Source organism: Sus scrofa, chromosome X (assembly GCF_054392235.1).
Source record: "Sus scrofa isolate SSC_HxYL_T2T_F1_AM1 chromosome X, Sscrofa_HxYL_maternal_Yorkshire_Landrace_v2.0, whole genome shotgun sequence".
Lineage (NCBI taxonomy): Eukaryota > Metazoa > Chordata > Mammalia > Artiodactyla > Suidae > Sus > Sus scrofa.
The window spans coordinates 93,211,286-93,239,217 of NC_139401.1; the positions used below are offsets into that span (position 1 = coordinate 93,211,286).

Here is a 27,932-nt window from a genome sequence, read left to right on the forward strand (position 1 = left end):
GTCCTACTAATCCCGGTCTCCGTTTGGTCCGGTTGCCATCTCCCTATTACCTCGAGGGCGCGCGGGCCTGCGGCCAGGAGAAGAGAAGGAGGAGGGAACTGCTCTGATCTCCGCAGGTCTGTTCGTGGATGGGCGCTTGCCTGGGGGATCCCTGCGGTGCGGGAGCGGAGGGCGGAGACTGCAGAGGGACAAGGCCCGCTTTCTCCACACCCTTGCACTATCCCGGGCCCTTCCAAGAACAAAAATGAAGATTTGGGGGCCAGAATCCAGGGGAGACCCCAGCCAGGAGGAGGGGAAACTTGAAACCTTTGGCATCCAGGGCCTGGAATCGGGAAGGGCCGATGTTAAGATTCTTGTCCTGTGTGTTGGTCCATCTAGCAAGCCAGAATCGTGGGGCTGTGCGTCTGTCTTGTCATTCCCCGTGTCTTTCAGTAGGGCGCTGTACCACTCGGAGCAAAGGAATAAAGAATCTGCCCCAGGTCCGCGTAAAGGTGGGATTGCCCCGCGGCCCCCAGAAGGGCGGGGATGCCTGAGGTCCTCGCCTTAACTTGGGCGCATTACTGACTCTCCAGCCACCTCCCTGCTCTTTTATGTAGGAAATAGGACATGACAGCGCGTACAGGAAAAATGGTTGTCGTTTGGCGCCAGGAGCGGGTAGGGGAGGGGGAATCAAAGGGATCTTTAGGTTTTCTTTCGCTCCTTGGGTTTTCCTCACTCACTCGCACCGCCTCTCCTCTTTCCAGTTGTTGGAAAGGGGTGTGGTTTTTGCTGGGAAAATGGCCGACCCGCTGGGGCTGGGGCTGGGGCTGGGGCTGGGGGCGGGGGGGGGGGGAGGGGTGGGTGGATGCCCTTGCAGGAAAAGGGCTGCGGTCAGCGGAGTCCGGGGAAGTGGGGGTAGGGTGGGAGACCAAAAGTTGAAATCCGTTTGACAACCAGGACCTTAAATTCCGAAAAGCTGGTATTGGGACTGTCTGAAGTGCTGTTCTGTCCGCCTAGCCATCCGTCTCTGCTGTGTCGCCTGTCTGTGTCTGTGGGATCTTGCGCCTGACAGCCAACCCAACCCTAGGAGCGGGAAGAAGAGGAAAATTGTCCAGAAACAAGTAGGTCAGAGTGAGGGTGGTGGCACTATTTAGGGATCCCTGGGGTGGAGAATGGTGGAGACTGCAAACTCCAGTGGGCCCATGGACCTCCCCCACAGCCTCTTCCTTTCCTCCTCTCTGAACCAATTGCGGAGCTTGCAAAAGAAAGTGCTCTGCAGGGGAAAAAAGTTGCTGAGAAGACAACGGTGTCACAAGATTTCTGGGGTAGATGTGGAGAAAACCTTCCTCCAAATTACTCCAAGCACTAACTAGGTCCCAGAGTTGTCAGTCCTTAGATTTGGTGGAAGAAACAGAGATAAGGGAGGAAGGAAATTTCTCCAGAGCAGTGGATATAATGGATGAGGGTAGGAGTGTCCTGGTACCTCTGAGATGGTGGCGGTGTCGGAAGCAAGGGAGGAGGACAAGACCTTTGGACATTTTCTGCCTGTCTGGCTACTAGACAGACACCCTTGCTCCACTACCATCCATTTCATTACAGAGAAGGAGTTGTGGTGTCACCTTTGAAGGAAGTGATTTGTGGGGGTAGGGGTGGGGTGGAAGATTGGGGGAAATGGAAGAAACGGGGTGGGAGGCAGGTCATAATAAACTACAGAGCCAGGGCTCTATAAAGAGGACCAGAACCAAAGGTGGGAGGAATTGGGCTAGGCAGGGCTAAGGCTAGTGGTTCTGGAGAGGGACACGTGTCCCATCCTTGGTGTAGTCCATTTTCTGTCCCCTGAGCATTCAGCACTACCCTCCCCACCCCTTTGTATGCAGGTTTGCAGGACGCAGTGCTCGTCCAAGCAAGATGTAGAAGGAAGACATTGCCTGGACCTGTATGGGTGTATGTGGGGGTACTACTGTCCTCAGGAACATCTGGAGGGGGAGGGGAGGTAGGGAACTGATTAGATATCTTAACTTTAACATATCAAGGTGTGGTGGTTGAATATGAGGTTGGAGAATCTGGAGGTGGGGAGAGTTTTCAAAATTGCCTTCCCTGTTGAAGACAGGAATCAGTGATCTAGCCCTGAGACCCTGCCATGTCCCCCATTTGTTTGGTCTGTTTGTCCATCTGGAGGTTCAGTCTGCATAGAAAGGCACAAAAGGAGGAGACTGAAGCCTCAAATATTTCTTTCATTCCTAGGTCCTGCAGTATCTGCAGCTGCAGCAGAGACTGCCAGCTGTAGCTGAGGACTCCACCCCCTACGTGGGAGCACTTCTTTGGGCCAGAGAAAGCCCTTCAGACACTCACCCTAGCATGGGCCGCACTCGGGAAGCTGGCTGCGTAGCTGCTGGTGTGGTGATTGGGGCTGGTGCCTGCTACTGCGTCTATAAACTGACCTGGGGAAGAGATGAGAGTGAGAAAATCTGGGAGGACGACGATGATGATGAGGAGGAGGAACCTAGTGATATGGCAGAAACTGGGAAAGGATCTAAGGCTAATTCTGGGGCGGGGGCTGGAGCTAGACTTCAGGGTGACTCAAAGGCCAAAGCTGAGGTGGCCGTGGAACTCAAGAGTGGATCCGATATAAAGGCAGAGGCCCACTCGAAGGCCCAGAGTGGAGGTGGCCTAGAGGCCAAGGCCAAGGCCCTTTTCAGCACCTTGAAGGAACAGGCAAGTGCAAAGGTGGGCAAAGGGGCCAGGTTGGGTACCATCTCTGGGACCAGGACCCTTGCACCTGGTTTACCCTGTCCAGGAGTGAGGGGTGGAGGCTGCCACCCAGCGAGGAATGGAGCTAGGGTTGGGGGCAGGGCCAGTGGCAAGTCTAAAGGAAGGACCCGAGGTAAGAGCACAAGGACTCCAGCTACGTCATGGCCTGTTCGAAGGGGCAAGTTCAACTTTCCCTATAAAATTGATGATATTCTGGGTGCTCCTGACCTTCAAAAGGTCCTTAACATCCTAGAAAGATCAAATGATCCTTTCACTCAAGAAGTAGCCTTGGTCACTCTGGGTAACAATGCAGCATATTCATTTAACCAAAATGCCATTCGTGAATTGGGTGGTCTCCCAATAATCGCAAAGCTGATAAAAACGAAAGATCCCATTATTAGGGAAAAGGCGTACAATGCCCTTAATAACTTGAGTGTGAATGCAGAGAATCAGGGCAAGATTAAGACATATATCAGTCAAGTGTGTGACGACACTATGATCTGTCGTTTGGACTCAGCTGTGCAAATGGCTGGACTAAGACTGTTAACCAACATGACTGTGACTAATCATTACCAACATTTGCTTTCCTATTCTTTTCCAGACTTTTTTGCTTTGTTATTCCTGGGAAATTACTTCACCAAGATTCAGATTATGAAACTAATCATAAACTTTACTGAAAATCCAGCCATGACAAGAGAGCTGGTCAGTTGTAAAGTACCATCAGAATTGATTTCCCTTTTTAATAAAGAATGGGACAGAGAGATTCTTCTTAATATCCTTACCCTATTTGAGAATATAAATGACAACATAAAAAATGAAGGGCTTGCCTCATCCAGGAAAGAATTCAGCAGAAGTTCACTTTTTTTCTTATTCAAAGAATCTGGAGTGTGCATTAAGAAAATCAAAGCATTAGCAAATCACAGTGATCTGGTTGTGAAAGTAAAAGTCCTGAAAGTATTGACCAAACTCTAATTGGGGGTCTGTCCCAAACAACATTGAGGTAATTTTTTTTTTTTTTAGTTTGCCCTTGGGAACAATGCTTTTTGTAAATTCTTTGCTTTTCACTGTGATTATGTGGCCAGGAGATCTTTTCAGCTGCTCTTTTGGAATAATCAATATCACATATCATCAACAGCAGTGCTGGTTGTGATGTTTGGTTTTAGGCTGGACCATCTTAAGGATATCAAGTAAATACTAGACTTGTACAAAGAAAGCATTTATTGATTCCATCTTTTTTTTTTTTTTTTTTTTTTTTTTTTTTTGTCTTTTGTCTTTTTTTGTCTTTTGTTGTTGTTGTTGTTGTTGTTGCTATTTCTTGGGCCGCTCCCGCGGCATATGGAGGTTCCCAGGCTAGGGGTTGAATCGGAGCTGTAGCCACCAGCCTACACCAGAGCCACAGCAACGCAGGATCCGAGCCGCGTCTGCAACCTACACCACAGCTCACGGCAACGCCGGATCGTTAACCCACTGAGCAAGGGCAGGGATCGAACCCGCGACCTCATGGTTCCTAGTCGGATTCGTTAACCACTGCGCCACGACGGGAACTCCTAAATTTTTTTTTTTTTTTTTTTTTTTTTTTTTTTTTGTGATTCCATCTTGCTACCTAGATTGAGGCATTTTTACTCTTAAACTGACAGCAAACTAATTAAGGATAAGCTACACTTTTTTGTAATGGTTTACACTTGTTATTCTTAGACTGGTGTTTCATCAATAAAGTTGTGTGTTTTAACCAGCAAAAATATATCATGTTCTTGAGTTTATGATCTGTTTGGAAAGGCAAGATGTATGGAAACGAAAAGATATGAACAAAACTGAAGCATGGTCAGCTGTTTCCTATTAGTGCTTAGAGGCAGCAGAAACTTCTGCAAGCAACGGTGGTCAGGGAAAGTTTTATAGAGGAGGGGACACTTAAGTAAGCTGGGCATGAAGGATAGGATAAAAACAGGCTGGCTGGGCACTGGAGGAGGGAGGAAGGACGGGAAGAAGGGCATGGAGGTGGGGATCTTGCTCCAGAGAGGAGGCTGGCCTGCCTGGAGTGCAAAGTGTGGGAGGGGAATGATGGGAAATACAGTCCAGCACTTGGGGTGAGTCCCATTCATGGGAAACCCTGATTTCTAAGCTGAGATGTTTGCATGTTACTCCAGCCACCTCAGGGAGACACCAAAGCCTCTTGTGACTAGAGGAATGACAGGATGAAAGGAAGGCAACGTAGCTGAGTTGTGTGCAGAATGGGTCAGAGTTGGGGTGGAGACAGGAGTGGCCACTGGAGGTTGGAACACTGGTCAGGACGTTAGCACCATAGTTCAGGTATAGATGCTAAAGGCGTGAGATTTCACTGCTGGCCATGGGAGTGGTGAGAGGAGGAAGGAAGTGAGAGATGCTTTGAATGAAGAAGTGCTGAAATCTGTCCTTGGGACATAGAGAGGGGGACAGGTATTTTAGGGTCCTGAGGGTATTTGCTAGGAAAACATCCTCTTTCTTGTCCAAGTCTGGTGTCTATGGGAGTGAATACATCAGTTATTATTTTGAAATAAGAAGGAAATATAATAAAAGAAAGAATAATTTTCAGTGCTTCTGTTGGATATATAAATATCTGTTAGAGAAATATATATATTTATATGAGAGATTATTACCACCATAGCATTAGCTGTCACCTTCATCCTATCACAAAATTACTGTTTTTTAGGTGAGAATATTTAAAAATCTGCTCTCTTAGCAACATTCAAATATGTAATACAGTATTATGAGATATAATCACCATGCTGTACACTAGATCCCTAGAAGTTGTTTATCTTATAACTAGAAATTTGTACCCTTTGACCAATAACTACCTCTGAGTTCTTCTTTTTTAGATTCTACATATATGTGATAACATACAGTATTTGTCTTTGACTTATTTCACTGAGCATAATTGCTCTGGATTTTCATTGAAGTTGTTGAAAACAGCAAGATTTCCTTCTTTCTCATGGCTGTGGTATATATACTACATCTTCTTTATCCATTAGTCCGTTGGTAAACACTTAGATTGTTTTCATATCTTGGCTATTGTTAATAATGCTGCAGTGATCATGGTTGTGCAGGTATCTTTTCGATCCTGTTTTTGTTTCCTTTGGTTTTATATCCAGAAATGGAATTGCTGGATCATATGGTAGTTCTATTTTTCAATTTTTGAGGAACCTCCACACTCTTTTCCATTGTGGCTCTACCAATATACATTTCCAGCAACAGTGGGCAAGAGTTCCCTTTCTCCGTGCCCTTGCCAATACTTGTTATCTCTTGCCCTTTTGATGATATCCATTAAAACAGGTGTGAGGTGACATTTTTGCTGTGTTTCTCTGTTTATTTTTTGCTTTTTAGGGCCGTACCTGCAGCATATGGAGGTTCCCAGGCTAAGGGTCAAATTGGAGCTGCAGCTACCAGCCTACACCACAGCCACATCAAGGCGGGATCCACGGGATCTGAGCTGCAGCTCAAGGCAATGCCAGATCCCTTAACCCACTGAGTGAGGCCAGGGATCAAACCAGCATCCTCATTGTGGTTTTGATTTCCATTTCCCTGATGATTAGTGGATATTGGGCACCTTTTTGTGTACCTGTTGGCCTAGTAAATTTTAATAAGCTCTTAAAATAATTCCTATGAGGAATAGGGTCTTTGTTTCCTTCTAAGAACTGAAAATGCTTCCTCAATTCTATCTCATCAATTTTTACAACATTCCTAATGTCTGAGTGATTTTACTGTGGTTTGGACATGAAGCCTAAGTCAATGTTTCTCAAAGTAGTGTTGGTGGAAATGCATGTTTCTGGGTTTAACATGTTCTCTATAAATGTTTTTTAAGTGTTCTGTTTTCATTAAAGAAATTCATTATAAATATATTCTAGATTTTCTTTCTTTCTTTTTTTTCTTTGTACAGCCACACCTGCAGCATATGGAAGTTCCAGGGCTAGGGGTAGAATCAGAGCTTCAGCTGTCAGCCTATGCCACACCCAAAGCAATACTGGATCCAAGTCGCATCTTCCATATATGTTGCAGCTTGTGGCAATGCCATATCCTTAACCCACTGATCTATGCCAGGGATTGAATTCACATCCTCACGGACACTATGTCAGGTTCTTAACCCACTCAGCAACAATGGGAATTCTATCTTCTGTATTTTCAAGTATCACTCGGTGACTTGGGAGCCAAATTTTTTGTTTATGTTAAGTGTTTTCATAGCACAAAGTAGTGCCACTGTATTCATTGATCATAAGATAGATGTTTTCCTTCCATAGTTTTGGGATTTTTAAATTTATAATGAATCTTACAGTTGGTGGTATCTTAGCGTTGTGTCATAGTTTAAATAAAACTATGCTTTTTCATTCTTAGTAGTATATAAAATAATGATGCATCTGATAATCAGAGGTATCTTAGATCACTTTCACACAATTGCCTCTCTTCCTTTTATCTAATATATAAGCATTTAGGTTTTGCCCCCTTTTTTGGCATATCATTTCCTTATGAATGCTCTTACCTCCCATCATGTAAAACTTGTGTTAAATAAATGTGTATGCTTTTCTCTTGTTAATCTGTCTTTTGTCAGAGAATCCCAGCCTAGAACCCAAGATAGATAGAGGAAAGGGTTTTTTTCTCTCTACAAGAGCTATAAGTAAAGGTATTTAGGCCTTTTTTATATATGTAAATATTTAAATAAGTTTATAATAATAACTTCAGACAATATTGGAAGCCATTGGGTTTTCTCCTTTTTTGACTAATATTACTCAAATTTGATAAGCAAGGTATTTATGTCAAGGATGTGTATATTATGGAAGAAAAGAGGTGGGTGGTACCTAATATTTGTCAGACACTTGCACCCTGCCCCTGTGCTTTAACCTCAACAGTCCTCTCAAGTAGATATTATTATTCATTCTCTGAAGAAGAAATGGGACTTGAATAAGTTGGGTAAGATTCCCAAGATCATTCCATTAGTAGTGGTCTTCCAAATATGAACAATCGATGGCTTTAAAATTACTTAAGTATGGAGACAAACATCTGTATAATGCCTCCACAGATACTCAACACATAACTCAACTTGATGAATACAGAGATGGAGGTGGGGATGGATATGAACAGAGATGGAGATGGAATCTATATGTTGATTCCATAACTTTGTAGATACCCACACATCAAGGTGTACAAGAAAGAGTAAAGTCTTAGGAGTTGCCAATAGGTGAAGCTTGGGTGAAAAACAGAGGAATTGATATGTATCTGGCTTCTTCTGTGGGTCAGGAAGGATGAACAGTTTGGGAGTGGAGGAAACAATAATAAAAAAAATCCCTTCTGTATTGATACCTCGGACTGGGGATGCTGAGTGACTTTTATTTATTTATTTATTTTTTTTAACTACGCAAATGAATTTATCACATCTGTAGTTGTATAATGATCATCACAATCCAATTTCACAGGATTTCCATCCCATAACCCAAGCACATGCCCCCACCCCCCAAACTGTCTCCTCTAGAGACCATAAGTTTTTCAATGTCTGTGAGTCAGCATCTCTTCTGCAAAGAAGTTCAGTCTGTCCTTTTTTCAGATTTCACATGTCAGTGAAAGCATTTGATGTTGGTGACTCATTGTCTGACTGACTTCACTTAGCATGATAATTTCTAGGTCCATCCTTTTAATGGCTGAGTCATATTCCATTGTGTATATGTACCACATTTTCTTGATCCACTCCTCTGCCAATGGACATTTAGGTTGTTTCCATGTCTTGGCTGTTGAAAATAGTGCTGCAATGAACATCGGAGTACATGTGTCTTTCTGAGTCATGGTTTTCTCTGGATAGATGCCCAGGAGTGGGATTGCTGGATCAAATGATGGTTCTATGTGTAGTTTTCTGAGGCATCTCCATACTGTTTTCCACAGTGGTTGCACCAATTTACAATCCCACCAACAGTGTCCTACGGTTCCTTTTTCTCCACACCCTCTCCAGCACTTATTGTTTGTAGACTTTTGGAGGATGGCCATTCTGGCTGGTGTAAGGTGCTACCTCATCGTGGTTTTGATTTGCATTTCTCTAAGCATGAGTGATGTTGAACATCTTTTCATGTGTTTCTCGGCCATCTGTATGTCTTCTTTGGAGAACTGTCTGTTTAGATCTTCTGCCCATTTTTTGATGGGGTCATTTGATTTTTTGGTATGGAGCTGCAGAAGTGTTTATAAACTGTGGAGATTAATCCCTTGTCAGTTGATTCCTTTGCAAATATTTTCTCCCATTTTGTGGGTTGTCTTTTCGTTTTGTTTTGGGTTTCCTTTGCTGTGTAGAAACGTTTAAGTTTAATTAGGTCCCATGTGTTTATTTTTGTTTTTACTGTTATGACTCTAAGAGGTGGATCTGAGAAGATGTTGCTGTTGTTTATGCCAGAGAGTGTTTGGCCTATGTTTTCCTCTAAGAGTTTGATAGTGTCTGGTCTTATATCTAGGTCTTGAATCCATTTTGAGTTTATTTTTGTGTATGGTGTTAGGGAGTGTTCTAATTTCATTCTTTTCCCTGTGGCTGTCCAGTTTTCCCAGCAGCACTTATTGAAGGGGCTGTCTTTTCTCCATTGTATCTTCTTGCCTCCTTTGTCATAGATTAGTTGGCTGTAGGTGTGTGGGTTGAATTCTGGGCTTTCTACCCTGTTCCACTGATCTATATTTCTGTCTTTGTGCCAGTACCATGTGGTTTTGATGATTGTTGCTTTGTAGTATAGTATGAAGTCCAGGAGCCTGCTTCCTCCAGCTCCATTTTTCTTTTTCAGGATGTCTTTGGCTATTCTGGGTCTTTTGAGCTTCCAAACAAACTTTAAACTATTTTGTTCGAGTTCTGTGAAAAATGTCCGTGGTAATTTGATAGGGATTGCATTGAATCTGTAGATTGCCTTAGGTAGTATAATCTTTTTGATAATATTAACTCTTCCAATCCACGAGCATGGCATATCTTTCCATCTATTTGTGTAATCTTTGATTTCTTTCATCAGTGTCTTAATAGATTTCAGAGTATAGGTCTTTTGACTCTTTAGGTAGGTTTATTCCTAGGCATTTTATTCTTTTGGATGCAATGTTAAAAGGGATTGCTTCCCTAATTTCTCTTTCTGCTCTTGCATTGTTGGTGTATAGAAATGCTGTTGATTTCTGTGTATTAATTTTGTTTCCTGCGACTTTGCCAAATTCATGGATGAGCTCTAACAGCTTTCTGGTAGAGTCTTTAGGATTCTCTAGGTATAGGATCATGTCATCTGAAAATAGTGATAGTTTTACTTCTTCCTTTCCAATTTGGATTCCTTTTACTTCTTTTACTTCTCTGATTGCTGTGGCTAGAACTTCCAAAACTATGTTGAAGAGTAGTGGCAAGAGCAGACATCCTTATCTTGCTCCTGATCTCAGCAGGAATTCTTTCAGCTTTTCACCACTGAGAATGATGTTTGCTCTGGGTTTGTCATATATGGCCTTTATTATGTTGAGGTAGGTTTCCACTATGTCCACTTTCTGAAGGGTTTTATCAGAAATGGGTGTTGGATTTTGTCAAAGGCTTTTTCCGTGTTTATTGAGAGGATCATGCGGTTTTTATTCTTCAGTTTGTTAATGTGGTGTATCACACTGATGGATTTGCGGATATTGAAGAACACTTGCAGCCCTGGGATAAATCCCATTTGATCATGATGTACAATCCTTTTAATGTATTGTTGGATGCAGTTTGCTAGTATTTTGTTGAGGATTTTTGCATCGATGTTCATCAGTGAAGTTGGCCTGTAGTTTTCTTTTTTTGTGGTATCTTTATCCGGTTTTTGTATCAGGGTGATGGTGGCCTCATAGAATGAGTTTGGGAGTATCCTTCCTCTGCAATTTTTTAGAAAAGTTTCAGAAGGGTAGGTGTTAGCTCTTCTCTAAATGTTTGATAGAATTCGCTTGTGAGGCCATCTGGTCCTGAACTTTTGTTTGTTGGAAGTTTTGTAATCACTGTTTCAATTTCAATTCTTGTGATTGGTCCGTTCCTCTTTTCTATTTCATCTTGGTTTAGTCTTGGAAGATTGTACTTTTAAGAATTTGTCCATTTCATCTAGGTTTTCCATTTTATTGGCTTATAGTTGCATATAGTAGTCTCTTATGATCTTTTGTATTTCTGTGATGTCTGTTGTTACTTCTCCTTTTTCATTTCTAATTTTATAGATTTGAGTCCTCTCTCTTTTTTTCTTGATAAGTCTGGCTAAGGGTTTATCAATTTTGTTGATCTCTTCAAAGAACCAGTTTTTTGTTTGATTGATCTTTTCTTTTTTTTTTTTTTTTTTTTTGTCTTTTTGCTATTTCTTGGGCCGCTCCCGCGGCATATGGAGGTTCCCAGGCTAGGGGTCCAATCGGAGCTGTAGTCTCCAGCCTACGCCAGAGCCACAGCAACGTGAGATCCGAGCCGCGTCTGCAACCTACACCACAGCTCACGGCAACGCCGGATCCTTAACCTGCTGAGCAAGGGCAGGGATCGAACCCGCAACCTCATGGTTCCTAGTCGGATTCGTTAACCACTGCGCCACGATGGGAACTCCCTGATTGATCTTTTCTATGGTTTTCTTCATTTATATTTCATTGATTTCTGCTCTGCTCTTTATGATTTCTGCTAACTTTAGTTCTTGTCTCTTCTTCTCTCTCAAACTGCTTTAGATGTAAAGTTAGCTTGTTTATTTGAGCTTTTTCTTGTTTCCTGAGGTGGGCTTGTATTGCTATAAACTTTCCTCTTTGAAGAGCTTTTGTTGCATCCCATAGGTCTTGGAGTGTTTTATCTTTGTTTTCATTTGCTTCTAGGTATTTTTAAATTTCCTCTTTGATTTCTTCAGTGATCCATTGGTTGTTTAGTAGCATGTTGTTTAGTCTCCACGTGTTTGTGTTTTTTGCAGTTTTTTTCTTGCTGTTTATTTCCAGTCATACAGTGTTGTGGTTGGAAAAGATGCTTGATATGATTTCAATTTTCTTAAAGTTACCGTGGTTGGATTGTTGCCCAGGATGTGATCAATTTTAGAGAATGTCCCATGTGCACTTGAGAAGAATGTGTATTCTGTTGCTTTTGGATGGAATGTCCTATAAATATCTATTAAGTCCATTTGGTTTAATGCTTCATTCAGGGCTTGTGTTTCCTTATTGATTTTCTGTCTGGATGGTCTGTCCATTACTGTAAGTGGGGTGTTGAATTCCCCCACTATATTGTGTTATTGTTGATTTGTGCTTTTTAAGGTTGTTAGTAATTGCCTTATATATTGTGGTGAACCTAGGTTGGGTGCATAGATATTTAAAATTGTTGTATCTTCTTCTTGGATTGGTCCTTTTATCATTATGTAATGACCTTCTTTGTCCCTTAAAATATTCTTCATTTTAAAGTCTATTTTGTCTGATATGAGTATTGCTACTCCAGCTTTCTTTTGATCCCCGTTTGCATGAAATATTTTCTTCCGTCCTCTCCCTTTCAATTTGTATGTGTCCCTAGAAGTGAAGTGGGTCTCTTGAAGACAGCATATATATGGGTCTTGTGTTTGTATCCATTCAGCCAGTCCATGTCTTTTGATTGGGGCATTTAGACCATTAATATTTCAGGTAATTAATTGATATGTATGTTCTTATTGCCATTTTATTAGTTGCTTTGGATTTGTTTTTGTTGCTCTTTTTTCTTTCCTTCTTCTCCTGTTCTCTCCTCTTCTGGATTGATGACTATCTGTCATGTTGTATTTGAGTTGATTTTTCTTATTTGTTTGTGTATCAATTGTAGATTTTTGGTTTGCAGTTATTCTGAAGTTTTGATATGAGTCTGTATGTATATGAGATTGTTTTAAGTTGTTGTTCTCTTAATTGCAAGTTTATCTCCAGTGTCCTGCATTTGTACCCACCTCTTCTCATGATTTCTGATTTTGGTGGCATAATTGTGCATGGATGATTTCACATCTTTACTGTATATATACTTTTACTGGTGAGCCTTGTCATTTGTGGAAGTTTTGTTCCCTGTTGCTGTCTTTTCTTTTCTGCCTAGAGAAGTTCCTTTAGTATTTGTTGTAAGGCTGGTTTAGTGTTGCTGAATTCTCTCAACTTTTGCTTACTTGTGAAGGTTTTGATTTCTCCTTCAAATCTGAATGAGAGCCTTGCTGGGTAAAGTCATCTTGGTTGGAGGTTTTTTCCTTTCATCACGTTAAGTATATCATGCCACTCCCTTCTGGCCTGCAGAGTTTCTGCTGAGAAATCTGCCAATAACCTTATTGGGGTTCCCTTGTATGTTACTTGTTTCTTTTCCCTAGCTGCTTTCAAGATGTTCTCTTTGTCTTTCATTTTGGTCAGTTGGATTAATATGTGTCTTGGGGTGTTCCTCCTTGGGTTTATTTTATATGGTACTTGTTGTGCTTCCTGGATTTGAGTGAGGGGTTCCTTTCCCATGTTAGGGAAGTTGTTGGCTATTATCTCTTGGAATATGTTTTCTGTCCCCTTCTCTCTCTCTTCTCCTTCTGGCACCCCTATAATACCGATGTTGGTGCATTTGACATTGTCCCAGAGTTCTCTGAGACTCTCTTCATTTGTTTTCAATCTTTTTTCTCTTTTCTGTTCTGCATCCGTAATTTCCACTAATCTGTCCTCCACCTCGCTTATTCGTTCTTCTGCCTCCTGCACTCTGCTGTTGGCTGCTTCTAGTGAGTTTTTTATTTCAGTTATTGTATTTTGCATCTCTTCTTGTTTCAGTTTTAAATCTTGTATCTCTTTGCTCAGTGTTTCCTGTAAGTTATCCATCTTTGCCTCCAGTTTATTTCCAATGTCTTGCATCATCTTCAGCATCAACAGTCTAAAGTCTTTTTCCTGGAGGCTAAGAATCTCCTCCTTGCTTAGCTGATTTTCTGGAGTTTTTCCTTTCTCCCTCATCTGAGTTATAGTTCTCTGTCTTTCCATTTGTATAGGTTTTTGGTGTGGTGACCTTTTTACAGATAATAGAGTTGTAGCCTCTCTTACTTTTGGTGTCTGCCCCCGTGTGGATGGGGTCGGTTTGGGGGCTTGCTGTAGGCTTCCTGATGGTAGGGGCTGGTGCCTGCCCACTGGTAAGTGGAGCTGATTCTAATCCCTCTGGTAGGTGGGGCTCAGTCTCTGGATGGGATTAGAGGCAGTTGTGTGCCTGAGGGTCTTTAGGTAGCCTGTTTACTGAGGGGCAGGGCTGTGATCCCACCTGGATTGTTGTTTGCCCTGGGGCTTCTCAGTGCTGACTGAAGGGTGGGGCCAGATTTTCCCAAAATGGCCCCCTCCAGTGAAAGGCAGCTGCTGAATAATCCTGAGAGCTTTGCCTCCAATGTCCCTCCCTCACAACAAGCCACATTCACCCCTGTTTTCCCAGGATGTCCTCTAAGAATAATAGTCAGGTTTGACCCAGATTCCCATGGAGACTTTGCTTTGCCCTGGGACCCAGTGCACGTGAAAGTCCATGTGCACCTTTTAAGAATGGGGTCTCCATTTCCCCCAGTCCTGTGGAGCTCCTGCACACAAGCCCCACTGGCCTTCAATTCCAGATGCTCCAGGGGGTCTTTCTCCCAATGCCAGATTCACGCACGTGAGGGTTTGATGTGGGGCTCAGAACTCTCACTCCTGTAGGTGGGTCTCTGTGAACCAGTTAGTTTTCAGTCTGTGGGGCTTCCCACCCGGGAGGCATGGGGTTGTTTATATCGTGAAATCGCCCCTCCTACCTCTTGATGTGGCCTCCTCTTTTTCTTCTGGAGTAGGGTATCTTTTTTAAGGTTTCCTGTCCATTTGGGTGGAGATTGCTCAGCCTTTAGTTGTGAATTTTGATGTTATTTGGAGAGAAGTTGAGCTCCAGACCTTCTATTTGCCATCTTAATCCCATCTCCTCCTGAGTGACTTTTCTTCATGGGCTGAAAAATGAGGTTAACTTAGGTAGTGAAAAGCCATGATGAGGCAGGGGCACAGGCCTGACTCTCATCCCTTTCTCCCTTCCCATTCTTCTTCCCTCTCCCTCCCTCACACCTCTATCTTTACTTCCTCCTTCTGAAAGACCATTGGCACTAGTCTCTTTGTGTGTCTGTGTCTTTTGGGGGTGACTGTTTGATCCCCATGACACCAGGTCACGCACCAGTGGGCATTTACTATAGAATGATAATTGTTGCTTTGGTTATCTGGTGACCCTGGGCGTGCAGGATGCTAGGATTTTTTGGACCTTGGTGGAACAGAGACTGAGAAGGCACTAGTCGTAGCATGGCACAGCCCTATGGTCACCGCAGGTAGTTTTGATGTCCCACACCTGGTATCATTTGGAACCGAGTCACCTGGACTTTGGGTTGGGAAGTGCTATGTGAGACAGATGTGTGACCGCCTGGTCCAGGCAGACCACAGGGCCAGCCCAGCCACATGCGGATGTCCCGATGCTTTCCCATCGGAGGTTGCCCCTCTCCATCATCTTGACAAGGGCATAGTTCTAGGATTGTGGCCGTGATGATGGCAGCTCCTGGGGGCAGGGAGGAGGCCATGCATGTCCTCTCTTTAGAGAGGATGGCAGCTTCTGGGAAACTGAGGGAATCAGAAACTCAGAGGATATCCTGCTATTTTGGTTTTTCTCTCATCTAATGGTTTTAGGAATTTAAGTGGGCCTATCCCAGTCAAATGTGTTCAGAGGTGACTTTACAGAGATGGAGTTTAGTTCTCTTATAAATCATCACCCAAAGCATGCTATTTCAAGGCTCAGGAAACTGGTTTTCTATTTTTAAAGTTGTATGTCACTTGCCTTGTTTCAAACAGATTCTAAGTGTAGCAAATTGATGTGGTTGAGGCAAATTTTGTGTTTGTACCTCTGTTTGGTTAATTTCTCTGCTAAATTCTCTTGGGAATGGTTTTACCGAGAATGATAATGACTATTTTCAGTGCTATCTTTTTACGTTCATTTTATATCACATCCCAGGCTGAAGGTTTTTTTCTGATTTCTCTGTTTACCAACTATGGCTCTTTTCTTGCCTTTAAACCAGAACTATCATGCTGCCATCTGAGGTGCAGAAGCCTCGCATAATGGTTCCTGGTGTGCCCTGCTCTGAGGTGTGGTATCAAGCAGGATAACACATGTTTACTTTCAGAGATGTGTATCTCCATGCTTGACCCTCTCCGTTGGGTCTTTCTGGGGCCTTGTGTTAAGGGCTTGGGCAATGCTGGGTTTGGGGATAGGCCTGAGAAAAGGGATCAGGGAAGGGGCAGGAGAGAAGCCTTATTGGAGGGGTCACTTTATTCTGACAGGTTCATGCCAATGGAATTCAATCCACCACTGACAGTGGGCTAAGGGCAACTCTGCGCCTGTTGACCATTCACATTTTAAAAAGTGAAAGAGTAAGTGTGATACAAGCATTTTTGTTTGGGCTCCAATGAGCCTTCTGTTTATTGAGCATTTCTAAGTTTGCACATGGACATAGCATGTTATTAAATGGGGTGGAATTTCTTTTTAAAAATAAAAAAAGAACGACAATCTATGTTCTTATAAGAAATGTAATTACCGAATAGGCCAGGTTCTTAGTGTTCACTGCTCAGAACATTCTGTCCCTAAGATCAATGTACTTCACAAAGCAAATTATTATCAGAACGTTGTTTATTTAGCGCTCAGGGAATCAGGGCAAGTTGACTTAGCTAGATGTTAGTACTGTCAAAGTTGATGGATATCTAATTCATGTTTGTCATTCACGTTTTTTTTTTTTTCCCTTTATAAGTGATCATATTTTTCAAATTTTACTTTTATGGCCTCTGGATTTTTGTTCATCCTGAGGAAGGTCTTTCCTACCTTTAGGTTATAAAAATAGACTCTTTATAATGTGTCTTAATATTTGGTAGCCTAAGTTATCCATATTGATTTTTTCAGGGTTATCTTGTTTATTCCTGTCTCTGTGTTTGCATATAGATTTTAAAAATAAACTTGTCAATTTATACAAACACAGACACACATTCTCACACCACCCATTTGGATTTTAATTGGGGTTGCAATGAATCTATAGAGCAATTGGGGAGGAATTAATAAGTTTACAATATTGAGTTCTCCAATCCATTACTGTGATAATCTCCCATCCTTTATTTATGTCTTCTTTACTTTCTTTCAATAATGTCTGGACCTTTATCTTCACACTTGCACATATTTTGTTAGAATTATTTCTAGGACTTGGTTGTTTTTCAGTGCTATTCTTGAAGGCATGGTTTTCTAGTTGCTTGCTGCTGGTATAAAGGTAGAGGTCATATTGAAAAATATATTGACATTGTATTGTGTGATCTTGTTGAAATCATTTATTACTTTTAATGGTTTATAGATTCTTTTGGACTTTTTTTTTTTTTTTTTTTTTTGTCTTCTTAGGGCCATACCCCTAGCATATTCCCAGGCTAGGGGTCAAATTGGAGCTGTAACTGTTGGCCTATGCCTCAGCCACAGCAACACCATATCCAAGCTGCATCTGAGACCTACACCACAGCTCATGGCGATGCTAGATCCTTAACCCACTGAGCAAGGCCGGGGAGCAAACATGCATTCTTATGTATACTAGTTAGATTCGTTTCCACTGAACCACAAAGGCAACCTCTGGGCTTTCTACATATGCAATGATTTTGTATGTGAATTATCTTTCTTCCTTTTCAATTCTTGTATCTTTTATCTCTTTTTCTTCCCCTATTGTACTATAGCATCCCCAGCGTGGTGATGAATAAAAGTAGTGATAATAGCCATCCTTTTCTTGTTACTTATCTCAGGTGAAATCTCCCAGTATTTCATTATTAACTATGATGTTTGTTTGTTTTTGTAGATAGTTTTAAATCAAATTATGAAAGCTTCTTTTTATTTCTAGATGGCTAAAATTTCATTTTTAAAACTTGAAGTATATTTGATTTACAATGTTGTATTAGTTTCAGGAGTATAGCAAAGTGATTTGGATATATATATATTTTCTATTCTTTTCCATCATGTTATTACAAGATTTTGAATATGTTCCCTGTGCTATACAGTAAATCCTTGTTGTTTATCCATTTTATATATGATATCAATCCCATACTCATAATTTATCCCTACCCCTTCCCCTTTGGTAACCATAAGTTTCTTTTATATGTCTGTGAATCTTTTTCTGATTTGTAAATAAGTTCATTTGTATGATTTTTTAGATTCCACATACAAGTAGTATCATATAATATTTGTCCTCTCTGTATCTGACTTACTTCACTTAACATAATACTCTCAAGGTCCACCCATGCTGTCACAATAGCAAGATTTTACTATTTCTTATGGCTGAGTAGTATTTCATTATACTGCCTATGTTTTCTTCTAGGAGTTGTATGGTTTCAGGTTGTATGTTTTAGTCTTTGATACATTTTGAGTTTATTTTTGTACATGATATGATAAAGTAGTACAGTTTGATTCTTTTGCTTGTAGTTTTACAGTTTTCCAACTTTTTTTTTTTTTTTTTTTTTTTTTTGTCTTTTTGCCTTTTCTAGGACTGCACCCGTGGCATATGGAAGTTCCCAGGCTAGGGGTCGAATTGGAGCTGTAGCCGCCGACCTACGCCAGAGCCACAGCAACGTGGGATCTGAGCTGTGTCTGTGACCTACACCACAGCTAACGGAAATGCCAGATCCTTAACCCACTGAGCGAGGCCAGGGATTGAACCCACAACCTCATGGTTCCTAGTCAGATTCATTTCCACTGTGCCACAATGGGAACTCCCTTATTTCAGTTACTATATTTTTTAGCTCTGATTCTTATATTTTCTACCCCTTTGTTGAAATTCTCACTGTATTAATCTATTTTCCCAAGTTCAGTGAGTATCTTTATGATCATTACTTCGAATGCTGTATCAAATAGATTACTCTCTTCACTTAGTTTTTCTTCTGGGGTTTTGTCTTATTCCTTCATTTGGAACATATTCCTCTGTCACCACATTTTGCCTAACTCTCTATTTCTATGTATTCAGTAGGTAGTTATGTTTTCCAATCTTGGAAAAGTGGCCTTATGTAGGAGATGTCCTATAGGGCTCAGCAGTGCCCTTCCTTCTGGTCACCAGAGTTTTATGCTCTAGAGGTACCCTGTTTGTGGGATATATGAGCCCTTCTGTTGTTATAGGGTTGACTATTGTGGGCATGTGATAGATTGGGCCAGCCCTTGGCATGGTTGGCTTCCACGCCCAGCCTCTTGTGGTGGCTGCCAGCCTATTGATAGGTGGGGCTAGGTCCTGGTACAGCTGGATGCATGGCCTGAGGGGTTTGGGGGCTGATGCCAGCTAACTGGTGGGTGGGGCTGGGTCCCTGTGGTGTCCCAGGACTGATGCCTGCCTGCTGGTGGGTGGGCAAGCCCATGGCATTAAAAGACTACAGAGAGGACTCAAAGATGGTGCTTATTAGTACCAGTGTCCTCATAGCTCCCCAAAATAGCTGCCATCAGGTTTAAGAGCAGAATCATTGTTTCATTGGCCCTCAGGGTCTTCTGTTTGCAAACCCCACTTGCCTTCCAAGTCAGACATTCTGGATGCTTGTCTTCTTAGTGCCAAGACCCTCAGCTGGGGAGCCCAATATGGGGCTCATATCCCTTGTACCATATGGAGAACCTCTGTGATTGTGTTTATGCTCCCATTTGTGGGTCACCTATGCAAGGGTGTGGGTCTTGGCTATACTGTGCACTTGCACCTCCTACCCATCTCATGGTTGTTCTTTCTTTATATCTTCAGTAGTGGAAAATGTTTTCTACTAGAGTTCAGGTCATTCTCCTTGATAGTTGCTTTGTAAATAGTTGTAATTTTGATGCACCTGTGGGAGGTGGTGAGTTCAGAGGCCTCCTACTCCACTCTCTTGGCCACATCTTCCCTCCTTTTTGTTTTCTAATAAAGATTTCTCTTGCTGCCCAAAAGTAGAGTGTTCCTGTGAAAACTTTCACAAGCCAAAATGGCTTAAAGTGAAGAAACAGTTACCTTAGAACAGATGTTGTTAATGGATGCACAAAATAAGTGGAGATAAAGCACAGAGGCCTACAGACACAGTTCAAGGCTATGGTGGCTTGATGCTGAGTGTAGTTCACAGGGAAGGAGCTTGGTAGTGCTACTCTTGCTGCTCACAGTACACACTGCCTCCGTAATAGCTCAGCGTGCTGCAAAACATGCTGAAAGCTATTTTCTCTTTTAACCTTTTTTCATAATAGCAAAAATTATCTTTGGATTTCTTTCAGTTAGTGAAAACAGGTACTAAATGTAGGTGATTTGTAAAAAAAGAAGGAGCATAAAGCAAACTTTCAAAAGGCAGGAGAAAAAAAAAAATCAGAGTTCCATGGCGGCTCAACAGGTTATGGATCTGGCATTGTCCCTGCTTTGGCACAGGTTCGATCCCTAGCCTGGGAATTTCCACATGCCATGGGAAAAAAATACCTTATGAAATTCCCTGTATAATGTTTAATGATTTGGTGTTGTCACTGCTTTGGCTCGGGTTGGAGCTCAGGCCCTGGAAATTCCACATGCCACGGTATAGCCAAAAAAATAAGTAGCATCTTCAATGTCTTTTTAAAAAGCAGGGGAAATTTGTATGTGCATTATATCCCATAAATTTTCTCTAGGCACTTTTCACTAGATCCCATAATTTTTGATAAGATGTATTTTCATTTTCATTTATTTCAAAGTATTAAAAAATTTCTTTTGAGACTTTGTCTTTGACCCATGTTTTATTTAGGAGTGTGTTGTTTAATCTCCAAATATTTTGCAGCTTTCTGTTATTGATTTCTAGTTTAATTCCATGTGATCTGAGAGAATACTTTGTATGCTTTCTACTCTTTTAAACCTGTTAATATGTGTTTTATGACTTAAATGTAGTCTATCTTGGTTAATATTTTATATGAGCCTAAGAAGTATGTGTATTTTTTGGTGTTGTTGGATTAAATATTTGACAAATGTTAATTAGATCCAGTTGATTAATGGTGCTTTTTTTCTCCCTTTACATGAGACAGGAAGTCTAGATGGAGCTGGAGCCAGCCAGTGTTTTTCCCTCAGGTCAGATAAGGCCCTTAAAGTAGTTTCCCTTTCAGGATAGACTTTGTTGTGGAGAACACTCTGGATGTATTTCAAAATGACTATTTTCCCCCTGGGCATAATTCAGAATGGTTAGTTTCCCTTCCCCCTGACAGGAGCATGAGAGAAATTTTCACCAATCTTTATCATGAGAACCTGTTGGTTCCTTCAGGTAAAAACAATGAAAATGTGATGATCCCCCCAAAAGTGCCCTTGCCCATAGATTTTTTAACTCTTAAGTTAGTCCAAACTCACCCTCTAGCAATTCAAAATAACTAAGCATTCTGACCAGTAACTGGCTCCTGAGCTTTCCGCTTCAAGTAAGCTAATCATAGCTATAATTCTTCCTGTACCTCCAGACTCTGGGAGTCGTGGTTTGCCCTGTGACCTCAATTCTCTGACAGATCTTAGAAAAGTTGATTTTCTATTTGGTCAACATTTTTCTTATTGTGAGAAGACTAACAAAGATTTTCAAGGTCTTTATATGTTGGTGCTGAAACTGAAAGTCACTATAGCAATTTTTTAGTTTTTAGAGAATTTCCACTTAATTCTTTTCCCCTCACTTTTCAGTTCTTGAGTGAAAATGTCTATCTTGCCCTCTGTTTTCTTGAATATATTAATCACAATTATTTAAAAGCCCATGCTTGATGCTTCTTCTTCTTCTTCTTTTTTTCTTTTTAAGGCCTCACCCGTGGCATATGAAGGTTCCTAGGCTAGGGGTCAAACTGGAGCTATAGCTGCTGGCCTAAACCAAAGCCACAGCAACACCAGATTTGAGCCGTGTCTGCGAACTACACCACAGCTCATGGCAACACCAGATCCTTAACCCACTGAGCAAGGCCAGGGATCTAACCTACAACCTCATGGATACTAGTTGGGTTCGTTAACCACTGAGCTATGACAGGAACTCCTAATAGCCTGTGCTTGATGCTCTAATAGCTTAATCTTCTATAGGTTCATTTCTATTGTCTATTTCTTCTTGGTTTCTTTTTCTCCTTAAAAAACTTCTGTCGTATCTCTTGGTATGCTTTTGCTTGAATGCTAAACATTATATATATACATAAGTAATATCATATGGTGTTTGTCTTTCATTGTCTGATTAACTTAGTATGACCATCTCCAGATCCATCCATGTGCTGCAAATGGCATATTTCATTCTTTGTTAATGGCTAATATTCCATTGTGTGTGTGTGTGTATCTACATTTTCTAATCCTAAATTTTATCCTGCTTGAAATTTGAAGGGCTTCTTGAATAGGTAGCTTGATGTTTTGGAATGTTTCATAAAACTGCCAACCATTATTTCTTCAGATATTACTTCTGCCTCATTCAGTCTCTCCTCTGTTCTTGAATTTAAAATACACATATGTAACACCTTCTCTCTGTATTCTCTATTACCCACTCTTAATTTTTTTCATCTTTTTCTGACTGGCATTTTTAATGGAAGTTTCTTCCAACCTACCTTCCTGTTCAATAATGTTCTCTTTATCTGTTAAATCTCTCCATTCCGTTCTTAATTGAGATTATTTTATTTTTCAGTTCTAGAATTTCTGTTTTATACTTTTTTATAATTTCCATTTATCAGCAGAAATTCTCTATATTGCATACTAAGCATACTAAGCATATTTATTTTAAATCTATGTATGATAAATCCAATGTCCAATAGAGTCTTTTTCTATTGTCTGCCATTTCTGATGGTTTTTGTGAATTTTGTCTTCTTGTGTACTTGGTAGTTTTCTATTCTGTGATAGATATGGTAATTTACAAAACTTCAGAAATAATTTGAGGCTGATATTATTTCTCTCCTAAAAGAATTTGTGTTTGTCCCTGCAAGGCACCTAGGGGCATTAAAACTCTGGAATTACCTTAATTCAACTTCTAGTGATTGAGATTACTCAAAGTTAAACTGAAGCCCTTGTGAGAGTGTCTAGATCTCCTTCACTCTGACTCTGAGGTGCAGCTCTTTCAGCATCACAATCCAAATACCTTGAGGTTTACCAGCTATAATTCTTGGCAAGATTCCAATATCTGTATCCCTACTTCCCAGAGCTATTTTTTTTTTTGTCTTTTGTCCTTTTAGGGCCACACCCGCGGCATATGGAGGTTCCCAGGCTAGGGGTCGAATCGGAGCTATGGCTGCCAGCCTACCCCATAGCCACAGCAATGCCAGATCTGAGCCACGTCTGTGACCTACACCACAGCTCACGGAAACGCTGGATCCTTAACCCACTGAGCAAGGCCAGGGATTGAACCCACCACCTCATGGTTCCCAGTTGGATTCGTTTCCGCTGTGCCACAATGGGAACTCCCCTCCCAGAGCTATATAAAATTCTACATGGCCTCTCAGCAGTCCCCTCACTTTTCCTTGGGCAAAGTGGCCCTAACATTAAGCTCAAGTTCTCCCATTCCTATTCTGAACCAAGTATTCTTCATCATCTTGTTAGCCCTCTAGTGCCTTCGGGGAAATGAAAAATTACGTTTTGTCCAGCTTCCCTAGATCAGCAGGAGGATTGATTTCATTTATTCACCTCCCATTTCCCTAACTCACTATTGAGGACTTTTGGTAAATTTTTTGTAGAAGTATAACATATATACAGAAAAATGTAGAAATCCCAAGTGTTCAGCTCAACAAATTTTCACAAAATGAGTAAGGAACAAAGCAGGAACAGGATATTGGAAGCTCCCTCATGCCCTCATCTAGTCAATGATGGATCCCAGAGATAACTACTATTCAGACTTCTAACACCATGGATTAGTTTTGTGTGTATGTGTGTGTGTTTTAACTTTATGTAAGTGGTGTCACACAGTATATATTCCTTTTTTTTTTCTTTTTATGGCCACGCCTGCAGCATATGGAAGTTCCCAGGTTAGGGGGTCAAATCGGAGCTGCAGCTACCGGCCTACACCACAGGCACAGAAACACCAGATCTGAGGCACATCTATGAACTATGCCACAGCTTGAGGCAATGCCAGATCCTTAACCTGTTGAGCAAGTCCAGGGATCAAACCTGCATTCTCGTGGAGACAATACTGGGTCCTTAACCTGCTGAACCACAACAGGATCTCTTATATATTCTTTTGCATATTTTTTTCTCTATCTCTCTCTGTATATATATATACACACATACACATACATATATATGTATGTATAAATATATATAGCGCATTGTCTGTGAGATTAATCCATGCTGCTGCATATATAATATTCATTGACATTTATGAATATAAACCCCATTTATGAATATACTGTATTTCACTTATCCATTCTACTGTTAATAGATATTTGGGGAGTTTCCAGTTTGGGGCTAATATGGACAGTTCTCTATGAACATTTTTATTCTTGTCTTTTTGTGGACATACATATGCATTTGTGTTGTGTATAACATCATCAGTCATGCAAATTTTTAGTGTGAATTCAAAATTAAGATTTGGACCCTGGAGTGTGTGAACTCAGCAAGGTAAATGCTGCTTTGTGGGGGTCTGTCTGAGAAACCAAGTGGTCTTTCTCCAGAGACAGATCTGTTCATCTCATTGATCTTAGTTGGCGTTGCACCTTGAATGTATTGTGCATTAAATATATGCTTCAGAAATAACCAGTGGTGACATTTTGGCAAATAGCACTTCAGAAAATCCCCTATGCATGTACAAATCTTTCTTAAAAGCTGGTATTTCCAAGAAAATGAGCAGGGGCAATAAATATTTGAACTCGCTCTATGCCTCATTTCATGAAATCTGCTCTGGGTCTAAGAAAGATGATGGATATTAGTAGCTAAATGGAGGGGTAGTGAGGAGATGGGCTGTTTCCCTATATTCTAGAAGAAGGCAAAGATATATAAATGGAGACAGTTGTTCCAGGAAAAGATAGATCCCTTCCTTGGAAATTAGAGAAAGGCAAATTTCAAAAAACTGGAAATGCTTATCTTTTGGTTTCTAGGATTGGCAAAGTCTGGTATGCTGGGGGGTGGGGAAGGAGAGAGGTGGGCACACTCTTGCATCACTGCTGATAGGAGGGAAACTTGGGCATCATGGCTCATTGGTGACGTGTATCTCAGGTGATCAAGAATTGTGGGGAGGCGTTCTTTTTAGTCTGGCCATCAGCTTCCCGTTGATCTTAGGGACATGTGTTTGTAGCCAAATGAAGAAGGAAGAAACATATCTATGTGCAGGTTGGTGTGAGAGTGAGCATTGCCTGGGAAGTCTGGGGTCACAGTGGAATCAGGTGGGAGAGAACTGAAGGAGCAGAGTCAGCTTTCCCTGCATTCTCAGGCTAAGCATCAGCTCGTTTTATTTTACTAAATGGTGCATGGGGTTGGGGGAGAGCTTATGCTAGGATCCAGGAGTGAGAGGTGGGCATCCTTTGGCACTTGAATCAGTAAAATGTAGGAACTGTGTGGCCTAACTAATGCCCAGCACTAAATGTTCACAGAACCTTAACTGTTGGTTTGCTTGTCTGTCTGTAGGGGGCGACACAAACCAAAAGAAACGAAGAGGATCTTTAGCAGACACAAAGGAGCGGTCCTGCACGGAAATGTGGGGCCTGAACCGGTCACACGGTGGCGATAGAGGCAAGCACGAAACCAGACCCGACTATGACCACTGTCTTCAGAAAAAACGTTACTTAATCCCCATTATTTTTAGCTCTGAGGAAGCAGTGTCTCTGGAGCAGAAACGACCCGTAGAACAGAAAAATGGGCATTTGAAGCGATGCCAAGAGAGTCACTGGGGTGCAGAGAAGTGGAAAAGGTGGGCATTTATTGGGCATTTATTGGAGGACGGATGGGGTGATGAAAGGGTCTGTAAGGCAGGATGGAGGATATGCCTAAGACCTAAAAGGAGATATTTGAAACCCAGATTTCTCACTCTGGAGAGAGGGAATTTACATGCTAGTACATCTACTAATCTCCATTCTCTCTTGTGTGTCTACCTGTAGACATAAATCTAGGCAAAGGAGGAAGGAACTTCCTCCACACAGCGTGATATCCTGGAGACAGGATGGGGAGAGGGATGTTGGAGTCAGAATGCAGGGTCTAGAGGCACCTTGGCTTTCCTCTCCCAGACTTTGTTCTCCTCTCCTCTTATTTGGGTGCTGGAAAAGTCAAATGCTATCAAGGGAGGTAATTTCAGAGGTGAAACATTTGAAAATTAAGACCATACATCAAGAAAGAGATTACCCTTATATCATGAGTGTTGACATGTATGTCTACAGAGACTCATATTAAAGCTCATATTAAAGTTCTTGTTGTGGTACAGTGGAAATGAATCTGACTAGTATCCATGAGGGTGTGGATTTGAGCCCTGGCCTCGCTCAGTGGGTCAGAAATCCAGTGTTGCTGTGGCTGTGGTGTAGGCCTGCAGCTGTAGCTCTGATTCAATCCCTAGCCTGGGAAATTCCATATGCCACAGATGTGGCCTTAAAAAAAAAAAAAAAGCTCTATGTATTTGCATTGCCCCCAATACCATATCACAAAACACTTAGTACAGATTGTGTCCAGGAAAATAATGTCCAACAACCCACTATCTAGAACACCATGATTAGATGATGTTTTAAAGAGTGAGAATCTCCTCCGACATGTTACGCAGAAGGGAGATGCTCAAATTTGTGGTTTAGTGAAAGCAATTGTGTAGGTTAGGGCTAGAATCTGCTACAATGTTCACTCACTAATCGGAGGACGATGCAACCACAGTAAGAAACCACCAGACTGTAGAAAACTTCAGATATGTAAGAACAAGTAAGGGCTCTAGAATATGCTTAAAGAAAGATGTAAGAAAAGCCAAGTCATGGGAATGAGGCTAACATGAGCCTTAGGTAGTAAGCTCTACCTCTTTGAGAGCAAAGAGAAAAGAGTCCAAATGAAGAAAATGATGACTATTTTGGTGGTGCTTAAGTTATTAAAAATTTCAGTTCTATCAACTATAAGAAAAAAGAGGGGGAAATAAAACACTGAAAAAAAATTTCAGTTGTGTTCTTGGCCTCTCCGAGTGCCCTTTCATTCAGGGAGAAATGTTCTTGGGTCAGCCCAAGAATGCTGGTTTTCCATTTAGCTGGGATCTCAGTAGTCAACTGGCCAGCCTCTCCCTTGCTGGAAACATAATCCCTATTCCTGACTCTGCCATTGAGGAGGGGAAGGCTCTCTGGGCCGCAGATAACCTTTGGAACGCCAGTGTTGAAAATCAGGGCCAGATGAAGATGTACATCCATGAAGTGTGTCGGGAGACTGTGTCACTCTGCTGCAACTCATTCCTGCAGCAGGCCGGATTCCATGTGTTAGTAAGCATGGCAGTTATTAATAACATGCTGGCCAAGTCCATTTCAGACTCGAAGTTTCCTTTGCTATCTGGGGGAAGTGAATGTGCTGAGGGGCAGGTTTTGAAACCCTTGATGGGTTTGTCTGAAAAGCCAGTCTTGGTGGGGGAGTGGCTGGGTTCCCAAATGCTGCCCTCTTTCCTGTCCCTCTCGATCAGGAACACGCACAGACAGCTTCTCCCGGACACCCTGGCCTCCTAAGTGACCCTCTCCACCAGGATGGGACTGATCCACCCCAAACCAAAATCCGATCGGTGATCGCGCACTTGTGTTCTCATTCAGAGACTCTGCAGTGGGTGCTGTTAAAGATCCAGCCTTAGCCGATCACCACATGTCTGGGTGAAAGTCACACTTGCCGAATCCAGGACCACACTCTTGTTGGCCAGGCAGGGTTCCCACAGAGCTTGCAGGAAGCTCTTGGTCGTGCAGTCCACAGGCAGTGTGCGTTGTAAATTGCTCCCTTACAGCCTTCTTCCTGGGGGAAAGGGCTCATTTCAGCTGCCAGCCGTGGTTAAAGAACAGGGTACTCTAGCCTCACAAGGGATGGCTTGCCTGTGCTGGTCTCCCCGTCTAAGCCGGACCGGACCGAGTGATGGAGGCCAGACGTCTATGGGAGCTTGTGCTGAAAATGCATTGGTTGCTGCTGCTTAGGGTGAATTCTTGTTCATTTACTCTCTTCTTCCCGAGCCCATGGGTGGTAAACTCTGCTCACCCAGAACATTCCCCTCCCCTTGTACGTGCCCTACTGACTGAACCTCACCCACCAAGTCTGCGTTGGTATGTATCATCAATAAACGTGTGTGCTTTGATGGGCAAAACCGAGACACTGCTTGTCCTTGAGTTTCCAGGCTGTGTGAAGAGAAAGACCAAAACA

At 41.9% G+C, this 27,932-nt stretch overlaps 1 protein-coding gene and 1 pseudogene across 19 annotated transcripts; both read left to right on the plus strand.

Annotated features, from left to right (window-relative positions):
- ARMCX1 (armadillo repeat containing X-linked 1) lies at positions 1-27,876 on the plus strand. Of its 18 annotated transcripts, XM_085007199.1 has the most exons (6): positions 1-116; positions 436-491; positions 597-654; positions 997-1,100; positions 1,857-1,923; positions 2,224-3,943. In XM_085007199.1, exons 5-6 carry the CDS (start codon positions 1,918-1,920, stop codon positions 3,700-3,702), a joined length of 1,485 nt encoding a protein of 494 aa, XP_084863325.1. In that variant the 5' UTR covers positions 1-116; positions 436-491; positions 597-654; positions 997-1,100; positions 1,857-1,917; the 3' UTR covers positions 3,703-3,943. The 18 variants fall into 18 exon arrangements, with proteins under 18 accessions (XP_084863325.1, XP_084863324.1, XP_013846849.2 ...); XM_085007198.1 differs by lacking the exon at positions 597-654 and having other exon boundaries at positions 379-491; XM_013991395.3 differs by lacking the exon at positions 597-654 and having other exon boundaries at positions 433-491.
- Positions 26,756-27,876, plus strand: LOC100621834 (protein ARMCX6 pseudogene; annotated as a pseudogene). The gene has a single exon (XR_014835092.1). The product of XR_014835092.1 is annotated as a protein ARMCX6 pseudogene (transcript).
- Positions 27,877-27,932: the final 56 nt, after the last annotated feature.